This window comes from Xiphophorus maculatus, chromosome 2 (assembly GCF_002775205.1).
Source record: "Xiphophorus maculatus strain JP 163 A chromosome 2, X_maculatus-5.0-male, whole genome shotgun sequence".
NCBI classification, from domain to species: domain Eukaryota; kingdom Metazoa; phylum Chordata; class Actinopteri; order Cyprinodontiformes; family Poeciliidae; genus Xiphophorus; species Xiphophorus maculatus.
The window spans coordinates 29,830,496-29,845,372 of record NC_036444.1 but is presented as its reverse complement, the minus strand read 5'-3'; the positions used below and the strand labels follow the sequence as shown (position 1 = coordinate 29,845,372).

The window sequence follows — 14,877 nt, the reverse complement described above, 5'->3', positions numbered from 1 at the left end:
TAATATGATGAAATGTTACTACTCTAGTCAGAATGAAAATTATCCACTTTAGACAAGTGAGGAGCCTGTCTTCCTGGCAGCTAACACACCTTTTGATTCTGCTACTTCATGCAGTAATCAAGAAATCTGCTCATATGCAAAAATAGAGTCATGGTGCAACAACAGTGAGATTTTGTCTAATGTGCCCAACTGTTTGTCTCACCTGTCAGGGGGACACGGCTGATGATTTTCTGAAACTCATATTTGACTTCCACTTTCTCTTTGATCCCAACCAAGATGTGAAGTCTCCAGACATTGTTTTCACCAATCCCACACCTATTAACCAGCGTACATATCATGTTGGCCCAACAAAGGTCATAAAAAATACTCACTTGAAATGAGTATTTTGTTAAAAACGAGCTTGATACCTTGTACCTGGGTGTAGTCCGTGACCCAGGTTCTCCATCTACATCTTTTGTAAACAGTCTTGAGAAATGCCAAACAGCAGGGTATATCTAGAAGACCTTGAGTACTCCAGTGATTGAGTTACCTATCTTGATACTTGGCAAGAGGTTTTCAAGCACTTTTTTCACTCACTGAAACCTAATCTTAAAAAATTCAAATGTAGTCAATTTTCTTGGGCAAAACATTGATCGGGGGAAGTGTGTCCTATGGATGCAAATATCATTCTTGACTTTTAGGCTCCTTGAACAAGAAAGAACTTGGGTCATCTCCCCTGATTCTTTCACTGGTCCTTGGTCTGAAAAATGTCAACAACCTTCTGAGAATCTTAAGAAATTACTTTGTTCCTCTGTTGATTTCAACCCAGATTTCAAGCCATGATTTAAGCTGGACATTGATCATAAACCAGTTGTATGAGCTGTCCTACAGGAATATAAAGAAGGCATTGATCATCTTGAATTCTACTCCCTGGCTTGAGTCTGTAACCTAGAACGCTGAGACTGAAACCCAGATGTCTTTTTTTTCAGAAAAGAAAACTGGAGTACATCCTCAAAATCTGCTATAAGGAGGAGTCAGAAAACATGTTGGCTGATGTGCTGTCCTTCGTTCTAAGGCTAATACAACATGTTTTTGGAATTTCAAGACATCTCCTTAGGGCTCCACCTGCAACTATAACCAGAATTAAGTCTTCTTTTCTTACCTTCAGCCTCTAGCTGTTTGAGTTGTTGTCCTGTTCGCAAGAAGTACTTCCTGATGACCACAAAGATAACAGCCAGAGGGATTGCGGATATAAAGATGTATGGTCTCATGATGGACACCGTGAAGATGCACCCAATGACAAGTAAAGTTAACTAGTGTGAGGAAAAGTGAGAGGATAAAAAGGAAATAATGAAGTAATTATTTTTATTGTTGTTTGTTCCAAAGAGTTCATTTGCAATGAAGCAACTGTTAAAGTTCTTCTAACACTATATTTACCATAAATAAAAATGTGACAGATGCTTTCAAATTACATACCTCAAGAACACGAATAAAGTTTTAATCAATTGAACAACTGTAGCAACACAATATGTAATACAACACAAACACTTTTATTTTATAATGTGAATAAGCAGAGATCATTTCACTGTATCCTCACAGCCAGTTATTACCAAATGTTTTGCAGACCTTCCAGCTCCAGATATCAGTGATCCCTTATAAAGTAACATTTTTGTATTGTGAAACCATGAATATTTAAATAGGTGGGTATGGAGGTTGTATACAGAATGCAGCAGGAATGGTTAGGTTGATAAAAACGCAGAGAATGATTTAGTACTAACAAACCTGAGAGGTTGAGAACCTCTCAGGTTTGTTCTCTCTCTTACCTCTCTTAACATGTCCAGTGTTAAGAACAAGTATTTTCCCCCTTTGTCAGACATAAATGTTTAACATAATCAAAGGACTTTTAATATCAAAGATTACATAAATAATACAAAAAAGCAAATGATTTCATTTTAAAAGCTATTTGAAACAAAGTAGTGAAAATGTAACAGCTTCCTAGTGCTTTTTACACCATGTGCCAACCTCCTTGGCAACTACTGCCACCAAGTATACACATTACTTTGTGTTTCAATGCAGTCGCACTGGAGGAGTTTAAAGACTGCCTGAAATCATTATCTTCCTGTGTTACCAGTAGTTACCTCCCAATAAAGTAATATGGCCGTTTTAGTTCAGTACCAAAATGGTTTCTCATACAAAGAACGAGACAGAAGTTTCTGAAATCATCTAGAACCTGAAGGTGAGCGGTGAGTGTATCTGGATATACAACAGTAGCTATGTTTCCATCCAATGGTCATGCAAATTTTAAGTAAACTTTTAAAATCCCCCTCCCATCCCCCCAACAACCAAAAAAAAGGAAAATGCAAAGAAGATGGAGTCTTTTTTTTAGATGGCAACAGATTGGGATTGTTTGTTTGTTTTTGTTTTTCAATAAATATAGTTGTATCTGGAAAAATTACAATGCAAAAAATAGAATGTTTACATGACAAACAAAACAACATTTGATATGACAGAGGTATCAACAATGTGAATCAAGGGAATATGTGTCGGTACAACAAAGGTAACATTCTGTCTGCAACAACATCAACTTTATTTGTTGTGTCGTTAAATACCTGTATGAGGTCAAACAGCACTAGAGGTAGCATGTCATCAATGACAGCCATGTCCTTGGTGAATCTGTTCATTATCCGGCCTAGAAAGAGAAAAATGAAAAAGAAAAAAAAGGGAAATAAATCTACTGCGCAGTGTTACCACCACACTTTCACTACTAACTTTTAAGCCAAGAAGAGAAGCGGTACCAAAAAGCAGAGTACCTGTTTTCATGGTGTTAAGCACAGACATGGGGGCCCGTAGCACAGAGCTAAGCATCTGTTCGTGAAGTCTTTTAGACACGGTGAGCAACGTGTGGACTAAAGGAAGACCCCTGAAAACTCCAAGGGCCAGTATGCTGTCTGAGTGAACAAAGAATATGTAGATGATGTAGTAGGCGCTGGTTGGTGTGACTATGATGGCGAGGTGGACAGGAGTTGATGACGCATTAGGGTGCTGCTCATCGATGTAGTTTGGTGAATTTGGGTTGGCACCATCCCTCCATATCTCACTGGTTGAATGAAGCAAAAGACGGAGATTAAAACATGGATTCACCTTTCATTAAAGCTCCATCGCAGATTGGAAATCTCTTCTGACTATTTAGCCCTTAATTATGTTTATGTACAAAATAACAGACATATTTTTAAAAAATTATTTCATTTTGCCACATGAACTTAACTCATGGTGAGTTTGGATGTACAGGAACGTAACACAACACTCACTCAGTAATGAGAAAAATGCCAGTGACACAAGCAGCAACCTGATGAATGGAAAAAGAGAGGAATTTACTGTTAATTAAAATGGCAAAGTTCAAAAACAGTTTTAAATAAAAAAATAAACTAAATTTTACCTCAATGACAAAGACAATCACAATGAAGATTAGGACATAGATTAAACTCCTATTGGTGGAAATGTAGCGTAGATAAGTACTCCATGACGTAGTTTCGAATATCTTCTCACGTTCATCTGCAAAGCATTCCTGTGAAAAAGTAAATCCATCATTTTTGCATAAATGCCAAATATGAATGTATTTTTTGTTGCGAAAAAAAGACGATAAAGCAAAGAAAACGGGTATGAAGGAGGATTCAGAACCTAATGACTTTATTAAACAGTTCGATTTTAAACTTTGTAAAAAAAAAGGGCGGGGGGACATGTTTTTCTTATGTTTTATTGGCCTTTATTTGATAGTGAATTGACAGGAAAGTGGGGAGAAGACATGCGGCAAAGGTCACCAGGCCGGGAATCAAACCTGCGACAGCCGCATCGGGGACTAAGGCCTCCATTTGTGGGCTGTGCTTAACCCCTGCGCCACCACAGCACAGCCAAAAAGGGACATGTTTGAAGGGAAATGTGAAACTATCTTTAATATATGAAAGAGAAATTTTGAATCTTTTAAATGAAATAAAAAATGAGCAGATTTTAGTAGTCTAATAATTGTACAAAGAGTGTGTTAAGGTGTGTTGCTGTTTTCTACACTAATGTTAGCCATTAATGAGTCAGAATATCTTCCAAACAACTAGGAGAGTTGAAGGAGCTGAAAGAGCACAGAAATGTACCATTTTCATTCCTACAGCGCAAATGGCAGTCAGTCATAAAATAAAAATATAAACAAAAATACCCCACCCTTAGCACAGATAGGTGACACTGGCAGCAACAAGCAGCATAGCTTTAGCATGTGAGTTCACACAGAATGGTTCAATAATAGGCTAATAAACCAAATGTTTATGATGTAGGACAGCTGTGTCAAGCTCGTTTTCATTTTGGGCCACATCACGATCAAGAATATCTTTAAAGGGCCGTTTGTGACAGAATATGTTGATAAAACTACCTTTTTCATAAACAGCTGATTCTGCATTTGATGAGAACGTCTTGAAATTAAGTAATGTTAAACATGTTTTCACCTTTATGTAATTTGGCACAATACAAATAAAACTGCTGATTGATAAAATAATATGTAAAAAAACACAACTGTTATTTTAAAGATTCTGTCACAATCTGTGTTTTTCTGTGTATTTATTTCGAGTTTTCTCTCTGAGTCTCCGTGTTGTCCTGTCTCCCCATGATTATTCCCAGGTGTGTCTTGTTCCCTGATTACCTCCTGTGTATTTAATGTCACCTGTGTCTCAGCGTCTCTGTCGGGTCCTTGTCGTTAGTCGTCTTATTTTGTGTCTGTTCTGCCGTGAGTCTCGTTCAGTCCAGTCGTACTCTCTGTTGCTACCTGTGTTGAGCCTTAGTTTCCGCTCAGCAGTGCTGCCAGGGATTTGGACTTGTGTATCTTCGTTGTGTTCAGTTTCCTTTGGCTTATTCTTCATTAAAACCTTCATTATTCATCTTACCTGGGTATTCTAGCGTCTGCCTCACCTCCACTTCACCCCACATCATGACAGATTCTATTTCCAGAGGGCCACATAAAATCTTCTGGTGGGGCAGATTTGGCCCACGGGCCTCGAGTTTGACATGTGATGTAGAGCCAAATTAATAAGATAAAACGTTCATGCTTAATTGCATTTTTATATCTAAATGTTGTAACTGTGATGAACCAGGCACAGCTATTTCATAGTGTGATCATAAAAAACAGATTTTCCTGTTGTGAAAAGAAGCAAACATGTTGCCAAATCTTACCTCCATGTCTTCTTCATCCACTTCCTCACTTATGTCAAACACGCTGTCTTTGGACAGGCGCCGGGCATAGATGTCCAGCTCGGATGCCAGGTTGCACTGTGGGGTGATGGACAACTTTTTTCTGAAGGATGATTGCATCTGCTCTCTCCGCTCCTGACCCTGAGCGTTGGTGATGAACGCCAGAACAGACTGGCGCCTGCCATTGAGGTGCTGCAGCCCGTGGTGATACAGGTTGCTCCGCGGAAGTACCTCCTCTACCTGATCGTCCTCAGGCACCACAGAGAATCTTCTCTCTGAAAGTTCATGCGCCCCATCGTCCATGGATGTGGACTGGAAATTATTCGTCTGCTGGGAGTTCCCGATGAATGAAAACTTGCGGGCAGCTGCGAGAGGGTTGAGGATGAGTGAAGGCTTGCGTTTTTCGGGATAACCATCGCCCATGGCGTGGCTGTGAGACGGTGCTTGGCGGAAGGACTGATGATTAGGGTCTGGGCCTCGGAAATTTGCCGTTTCATCCACAGAAACTCTGCGAAGAGTTTCCGTGAGAATGGAGCCACGCCGCTCCGCGTTGATGCTGTCGTAAGCTTCGAGACCAAGCAGCAGGGAGCTGAAGTCTGGCCGCTGCGCTTGAAGCTCTGAGAAGGTTCCGTAAAAGTAGCAGTCTCCATTGTGCAACAGAAGGATTCGATCTGCCCGCTTCAGGTGCTCCAACTTGCTGGTGACCACAACACGAGTCTTGGAGGCCATCAGTTTACAGACACATCTGTAGATTATAATTGCACACATAATTCCAAAATATAAGGGAATTCATTCAAATAATAAATAAGAGGTCTTTGCAGAACTTTGCAATCAGTTGCACAAAGAAAACCCCAACAGGAGAGAGCTGTCTGCTGAAACAATGGAAGAGATTCTAAGACTCCTTGAAGGAGGTAAATCAGCACAGTGATGCTGGTTATTCCCAGTTGGCCTGCTCTAAACTGTGGAGCATATACTAACAAGATAGGAATGTTTTGGTCTTCAAAGTGTCAGAACTGATGAAGAGAAACAATGTTCCAATAATAGGAATGCACAATGAAAGAAATGGAAGAACAGCAGCAAACACGAGAACGCTAAAGCCAAACGGTCAGCTGCTGTATGAGAACGATGAATGATTACTGAAGAAGAATATGGTTAAAATTTAGCAAAGTCCTCAGATAATTAAAACTGTTAGAAAAAAAAGAAAGAAGGTGGAAGAAAAGTAATATTTTTGTTTGTAAAGGAGTTTTTCTTGCACACTGAAATAATGGTGTGCCATTTTATAAAAGTCACTTTTAAATTTTCGATCAAAGTTGTTTATAATGTGTAGTTGTTAAAGGGGCAGTACGTTTTCCAGCCAGACAGTATCATTTTACAGCATAATAAAATAAAATAAATAATTATGATAACTTTAATTGTTAAAAAAAATGCTCAATGTATCAAACATCACTGAAAAGAAATTTGACTTTGCAATTTAATGCCTTTAAATCTGGGCTTCTGTCTCTTTAGATTTGGTTTTTGCTCTTTTCAACACTCCGCCTTCAGTGTTGCTTCAAGGAATACCGCTTCTCCATTAGCCCTTTAACAACATTTTCAGCAGCATTGCACTGAGAAGTATCTTCTATAATGATCTCAACCGAAGTGCAATTACACCATGTGTTTGCTAATTGTTGCTGCTGCTGCTAGTTTGAAGGAGCTGAGTGAGGTAGGAATGCTCTGTCATTCAGAAACTTGATTTGGAAACTGCAGCTCCTAGAAGGAGCTGTGCATGGAAGGGGGAACTTGGTTCCCCCAAGTGTTTTACAAACTGGAGATTCAAACATGCATGAAAGAATCAAAGCAACACTCCAGGTATGTTTTTGATAAGGGAACAACATTATAAAAAGGTGATTTTACATCATACTGCTCTTTTAAATCAAATATAATTTTGCCATGTGTTTTTATCTATTTTTGAGAGAAAATGATAAAACGTTCATGCTTAATTGCATTTTTATATCTAACTGTGATGAACCAGGCACAGTTATGGTTCATCACACCATAACATAACAATCAATAGATGGTATTTTGGCATAACCGTTCCAATTCTTTTTCCGTGATGAAAAAAAGCTCCACTTTCTCAGAAGACTACAATGTTACCAGAGAAACTTTCCCCACAGTCAATAAGCATCTGAGACAGGGAAAGCCTTGACCTTGAACTTTCTGCAGCTTTCCCAACCCCCACCACTGCTACATGAAAGACTCTCTGTTGGGATCCTTACTTGTCAAAGATCTCTTTCTCTGTTGCAATGTCCAGGTGGGTGAAAGGTGCATCGAGCAGGTACAGGTCTGCATCTTTATATACAGCCCTACGGTAAAAAACAAACAAACAATATTCATATCTAATCAGAGGGCACAAAGACAGCAAAAAACTGTTGCACAGTGTGAAGACAAAGTTTTACAGAAAGTAAACATTGTAAAGGAGTGGAAAAAGGTAACTGGTGTAGTGTGGGGAGAGGCCACCTGTCTACAGAGTGCTAAAAGGAAGCAGGGTTTCTATAGCACTACTGAAAAAAGCAAACACTTTCAGGAATGGCAGAAATAAATATCCAAGCTGTAACCACAAATCAATAACCACATAAATAATGCATTGGAATATTAGAGTGACTCTGGTGTCCTATATAGAGATTTAGTCAGGCAATAAAGCTTCATCAGTAGGAATGTGACTGAGGTCCTTAAATAGTTCTGAAAAATGATAAACATGAATAAAAAGTAGACTTGGGTTGTCAGGCAACAGTATAACAAAACGGTAAACCTGACTGATCCTGTTGATGGCAGATTTTGATCTAAAATTGTTCATAAACTGCAGTACAAGTATCACCATGATATAAGTATGTGGCTCTACTGTTAATTAAATGAATGAACTGTGATGAAGTGAATTCAGTTGAGTTCAGGTCAGTTTCTTTATGTTGCACCAGTTCAATAGAAATGTCATCTTGAGGCATTTCTGGAGATTTCAATGGACAAGCAACACATTCTGGTTGAATACCAATGAATACCTTTGGCTGGATTCATTTAGGAGGGGGGCCCATGGGGTGTTTCGTCACCTCTGTTACGCTGAATGTCAGGCCCGTGCACTTGTTCAATTGATAAGATGGCACCTGTCAATCAATTCAGTCACAATCGGTCCCGATGTAAACAGTAAACACCCCTTACCTGGAGGACAATGTTTTTGGGTCTACCATGCGCTGCAGTCTGGCTAGATTTGATGATTGTTTGCTATTAAATGTGCTGTGGTCATAGAGATTTGGTGGGAAATAATCAGAAAAAAATGTTAAGTTGTCAGTGGGGAACATGCAGAAGGCAGCTTTACACAGTGCATTTAGATGGCGGAATGGACTTCATTCCATTTTCCAAACTGGAGTCTGGAAAAATGTAAAAGAGGATAAATGCCTGCAGCCAACCTAAGAACAGCTGAATACAGATCGATGGTATTAAAACACCATGTTTGTATGAAGGTTTTGTCATCATTACCTCATTGGTGTGAAGGCACCAGTATCGGGTTAAACAGTTGTCCAACCGGGTGACCCGTTAGCTCTTCAGTTTGCCAAAACACACACACGCACGCCCGCACACACACACACACACACACACTCACACACACAAAAAGCTCATAAACCGGTGACCCGCCAGAACCGCGCACACGGTAAAAGCTCTGGCAGGATCCAAATGACTGATCTTAGAACTATAGGAGGATTCAAACTCCGCTCATTCATTTTTAGCTTACAGAAAAAGCGCCAAGCCGCCAAATTTACAAAAGTATACTGACCAATAATATTTAGGCTTTGTGCGGACCTCCAGGACTCACACAGACTCGCTACAAACAAGATGTTTTGACACAATAGATCTTTTTTTACTAAATAGGTTAGATAATTAAAAATATATATATATTCTTTAATGTTTTACTTAAAGGAAAATCTCAAGGTACACACAGTGCGTACAGCTGCGGGCGCCCTATGCTCAGCTACTTATGACAATAAAAATATGCACAATACAGCCACAGGATAGATAGATAGATATGACAAAAATCACATCTGGTCAAATATTTGGAACATTAAAAAAATAATAATAATAAAATAGATGTCAAATATCCTCCAGCAATGCCAGTTTAGAGCAGCAGGACAACCTAATGGTTCCAGTGTATCATCACGTTACGGCGCAGCAGCACTATCTGGATGTTGGGGGTCTAAAATCAAAAGGCAGCACAGATTATATTTGCTGCATGTTCCACAAATTGTGCGGGAAAGAGATGTCTGAGTAGGACAGATAACCAGCCAGACTGCTGACAATATTTTTGCATTAAAAACAAAATGAAAAACACCATGAGTAAACTTTAATGTGCCTGTTATTTAGCTGACAAAAATGAATTTCAACAGCCAACAGAGACCTGAAAACGATCAGCAGCCATTGATATTTCTGGCTACTGATGAATGATTGGCTTTTGGAAGAGCAAAGAGGAAAAAAACAAAACAAATTCATACAATTATTTTTTTACCTGAGCAAAAATGATCTGCTCTGGGCAAAGTGTAGGTGAGTGTGGAGGTTCCTCCCTAGTTTTCCCAGTGTTAGTATTTATATCAATGTTTTCACACAATACATTTATGATTTCACTCTTTTTGTGTTTATTGCATTAGGTTGTTTACTATTATGGGTGCACACATTTAGTAAACTCCTTTTGTTTACTTGAATTATTAACTACTTTGTTTTGCTGAGTTTGAAGGACTGGCTGAGTGAGAGGACTGGTTGAAAGGCAAACCAGGAAGTGGAACAAACCATCAGGCTGCTGGAAACAGGGGACTTGATGTTAAAGGACCTGCCTCTCTCTCTATTAATATCATAAATCCTTAAACAATTTTGGTGTTAGGTTGTTTTGTTTTTATAGTTGTTTTGTAGTCAAAATGTGTTGGTTTGAATTACTTATTTATGTTTATGCATTGTCTGTCTTTGTCTCATTTCCCACCCCTCCTCGTTTGTGTAGGCTAGCCTTTGTGTATAAATTCCCCTGTGTTTTCAGTATGTGAGGTCAGTTTTTGGTTTGTTATCCTGAGTTAGGTATGCCTTAGTTGGTTTCTGTTGGGCCCATTTTGTTATATTTTTTTAGATTTGCTGTTGAAAGGCTTTTGTTAAGTCTTTTTTTGAAAAATAAATAGAAAATATTTTTTCATATATGCCTTTGTCCTTGTGCCTAACTGGTCGGACCGTAACAGTTGGTGTCAGAAGTGGGATCCTCCAGTTAAGGACAAAGGCATATTTATTAATCCGTTTTTTTTTTAAAACAAAAGAAGAAAAACCCTAAACTATGAGAGGAGCCAGAGGCGGTAAAGGCAAGTCAGCTCCATCAGATAAGGAAGCGCAAACAGAGGATGAGGAGTGTGGTGCAGCTGGTGAAGAGGTTGACGAGGGGAGAGAGCCAACCATATCTGACTTGGCGGGGATCCTTCAGGCCCACATTGGACAGCAGAAAGCTCGAGAGGCATAGTGGGAGAAAGAGATGGCAAGTCAAGATCACAGGTTTAATGCTCTCCAACACCAGTTTGGTCTAATTCAAGAGGAGTTTCAAGCCCAGTCTTCTGCAGGCCTGAGGCCTTTTGTGCAAGACCACACCCCCTCCTTTGCAGGCTTGAGGCGTGATGACGTGGATTGTTCACCACCAGAACCTGCACTGTCTGCTGTTAAGCCAGGTGACTCAGTTTTTACACATTTTTATAAAGAACCAAAACTGCAAAAGCTAAGTGATGATGATGACATTGAGCATTTCCTTATAACTTTTGAGAGGATAGCCTGTGTTTGCAGATGGCCAAAAAGGGACTGGGCATTTCAGTTGATTCCACTGTTGACTGGTAAAGCCAGGAGTGCATATGTACATATGGATATGGATTTTACAGAAAATATGAAATTAACAGCGAGACTTATCGACAGAGGTTCCGCTCTCTTCATGTGGAGCCAAATGAGTCCCCCAAGGAGCTTTATGTGAGACTTAAAGAGCTGTATGGAAAATGGGTTCAGCCCCGAGGTAAGACTGTTGAAGAGATAAATGACGTCATAATTCTTGAACAGTATTTCCGAATGTTGTCTCCAGAACTCCAAGTTTGGATTAAGGAACGAAACCCAAAAGATGCAGCAGAAGCAGTTTCCTTGACAGATGCCGTTGTGGCAGCCCGTATGAAGACCCAACCGTGGGCTTTTAGAGCTGGAAAAAGGGAGTTTATCCCGATTCCAGGTAACGCCAGTCAAGCTGGAAATGTGAGTAAGCAGTCTGGAAAAGAAAAATGTTTTTCCCCCAGTCAAACAAAATCTTTGAAAATACTCATCTGCTATTTATGGGGGCAGGAGGGCCACACAAAGCCCATGTGTCCTCAAAATCCTGCAAAACTCTCTCAGATGTGTTTTGTACAAAGAGAGTACTGAACAGACAAAATCAGCCACTGATGGAGACTACCGTGGAGATAGATGGGCAGAGGGTCAAAGCCCTGATTGACACAGGAAGCACCCAGTCATTGGTACACCGCAGGTATGTCCCACCACCTAGTATTTGCACCTCTGAAACAATACCTATCTGCTGTAGTCATGGGGATGAAAAACAATATCCAACAGCAGACATTTATATGAGAGTGCAAGGACATGTTTATCTGTTAAATGTGGGTGTTATGGATGAATTACCTTTTCCTGTTGTCCTGGGAAATGATCTTCCAGTTCTCACTGACCTAATAAATGCTTCTAAAATGTGCAATGTTGTGCTGACACGGTCCCAGGCAAAGACCTCTGGGGAAGATGAGCCCAGCTAAGAGCCTTGCCATTTTATGGGGCTGAGATTGTAGAGGGTCAAACTAAAGAACGCAAGTGTCGTGCACAGCGCAAGCGAGAAAAATTCAAACGTACCACAGCCTCTCCTGTGTTACCTGAACCTGAGGTACAGCTAGACTTTGAAATTCCTGATAATATTAGTGAGCTGCAGCACCAGGATAGAAGTCTGGCTGACCTTATTAAGAGAGTTGAAGAAGGTGGAACTGCAGAGGAATTTCACATGCAAAATGGCACCCTCTATAGGAGACATGGCAAAGTACAACAGCTTGTGTTACCCAGAAAAGCCAGAAAACCAGTATTAACATTGGGCCATTCAATTCCCTGGGCTGGCCACCTGGGGAAACATAAAACAATAGCCCAAATCCAACGATGTTTCTACTGGCCTGGATTACAAAAAGATGTTGCCTGTTTTTGCAGGAGTTGTCCTCAATGTCAAAAAACATCCACCAGATTTGCAGCAAGAGCTCCTCTTCCTATTATAAATACACCATTTGAACGTTTGGGCATGGATGTTGTGGGTCCAGTGGAAAAGAGCAAATCAGGTAACCGATTTATGTTGGCTATCACTGATTATGCAACCAAGTATCCAGAAGTGTTCCCCCTGAAATCTGTCAAGGCTAAAACTGTTGCTTTTTGCCTGGTTCAGTTTTTTTCACGAGTGGGGTTCCCCAAAGAAATACTGACTGATCAAGGGACAAATTTTATGTCCAAATTACTAAAGGATGTGTATAAACTGATTGGCATTAGGGAACTGAGAACCACCCCATATCACCCGCAAACTGATGGACTCACAGAGAGGTTTAATCAGACTCTTAAGAACATGCTTCGTAAGTTCATCAATGAAGCTGGGTCTGATTGGGATCAGTGGCTCCCTTACCTCTTGTTTGCATATCGGGAGGTACCCCAAGCCTCTACTGGGTTTTCCCCCTTTGAGTTGCTTTTTGGGCATGAGGTGCAAGGTCCACTGGCCCTTTTGAAGGAAAGGTGGGAGGGGGAGAAACCTGCAAAAGAACCTGTTAATACAATTTCTTATGTCCTCCAGATGAGAGAAAAGTTGGAAAAGATGACCTCATTGGCTCAGGAACATATGCGTGTCTCCCAACAGAAGCAAAAAACCTGGTATGATCAACGTGCTCATGAGAGAAGTTTTGAACCAGGTCAAAAGGTATTGGTACTGCTACCTACTGATGACAATAAGTTTTTGGCTCAGTGGCAAGGCCCATATGAGGTTGTTCAAAAACTGGGTCCCACCACCTACAAGATCTGTACTCCAGATCAGAGACGCAGTACAAGAGTTCTTCACATTAACCTGCTAAAGGAGTGGGTCTCAAGGTTGGAGGGGAAGCAAGATGTATTTTTTATCAGGAGTGTATCAGATGAGGAGGTGGAGGAATACCTGCCTCTACCATCAGCTTCTGCTCTTGACCTGAATCATCTCTCCCCACAGCAGCAGTTGCAAGTGAGAGCCCTGTGTAACATCAATGTGTTTCATGATAATCCTGGACGAACTGATTATATTAAACATGATATAAGTCTGAAAGAAGATGCAGTTGTGAAATGAAAAAGCTACAGGATCCCTGAGCGTCTCCTTGGCCATTTAAAGGAGGAGATTGAATTAATGCTTTCTCTGGGCATCACTGAGACTTCTCACAGTGACTGGTGTAATCCTATTGTCCTTGTACCAAAAAAGGATGGCACCATGAGGTTCTGTATAGACTTCCGCTATTTGAACTCTGTTTCCAAGTTTGACTCATATCCAACTCCCCGTATTGATGACTTGATTTGCTGTCTTGGAAGGGCAAAATATCTTACCACCATTGATCTCTCTAAAGGTTATTGGCAGGTTCCCCTTACCACCAGGTCTCGTGAGCTGACAGCTTTCCGGACACCTTGGGGCCTCCATCAGTTCACAGTCATGCCTTTTGGGCTACATGGAGCACCTGCAACCTTTCGGAGACTTATGAATAAGGTACTGGATGGTTTTTCAAATTTTGCATCTGCTTATTTAGATGATATTGTCATCTACAGTAACAGCTGGGAGGACCATCTGCAACATCTTAAGGCTGTTTTTGAGTCTCTTCATGCTGCAGGTCTAACTGTTAATGCAGCTAAATGCACCCTTGCCAAGAAGGAAGTTCAATATCTCGGACATATTATTGGCAATGGAGTCATCAAACCTCAAATCCAGAAGGTTCAAGCAATTCAGTCATGTCCTCTGCTGCAGACCAGGACACAGCTAAAATCCTTCCTTGGGATGTCGGGTTGGTACCATAAGTTCATTCCTAACTTTTCTGCCAGAGCTGCTGTGCTTACAGATATGACCAGTCCCAAGAGACCCAATCAGCTTCAGTGGTCGGAGGAAGCAGAAAGAGCGTTTAAGGACATCCAAGGTGCCTTGAGTGGACCTCCAACATTACACTGCCCTGACTTTGACCAGCCATTTATTTTGCAAACCGATGCATCTGGGCGTGGGCTGCGTGCAGTGCTGCTTCAAGGACCACCAGAGGGACGTCATCCTATTGCTTTTATAAGCAAAAAGCTCTACCCAAGAGAAACTCGATACTCCACCATAGAAAAGGAGTGCCTAGCTGTGAAGTGGGCCTTAGATTCACTGAAATATTACTTGTTGGGGACATGGTTCATCCTAGAAATGGATCACAAGGCTCTGAAATGGCTTGAAAGAATGAAAGACTCAAACAGCAGGATAACCCGCTGGTACCTGGCGATGCAACCATTTCAGTTTGACGTCCATCACATCCCTGGGAAGCTGAACACTACTGCCGACTACCTGTCACGCTGGCCCATGGAGTTTCCAGAAGAGGGGGAGTGTGTGGA

At 40.8% G+C, this 14,877-nt stretch overlaps 1 protein-coding gene across 1 annotated transcript in view; it reads right to left on the bottom strand.

Moving 5' to 3' along the window:
* The window catches only part of cftr (cystic fibrosis transmembrane conductance regulator), an 83,039-nt gene that overhangs the window by 27,012 nt on the left and 41,150 nt on the right, over positions 1-14,877 (bottom strand). Inside the window, exons 13-19 of the mRNA XM_023349894.1 lie at positions 7,461-7,547; positions 5,188-5,950; positions 3,416-3,544; positions 3,288-3,325; positions 2,790-3,076; positions 2,589-2,668; positions 1,142-1,292 (exon numbers count right to left, since the gene is read on the bottom strand). Of these exons, the coding sequence (XP_023205662.1) occupies positions 1,142-1,292; positions 2,589-2,668; positions 2,790-3,076; positions 3,288-3,325; positions 3,416-3,544; positions 5,188-5,950; positions 7,461-7,547 (1,535 nt within the window). The remainder of the gene's footprint in view (positions 1-1,141; positions 1,293-2,588; positions 2,669-2,789; positions 3,077-3,287; positions 3,326-3,415; positions 3,545-5,187; positions 5,951-7,460; positions 7,548-14,877) is intronic.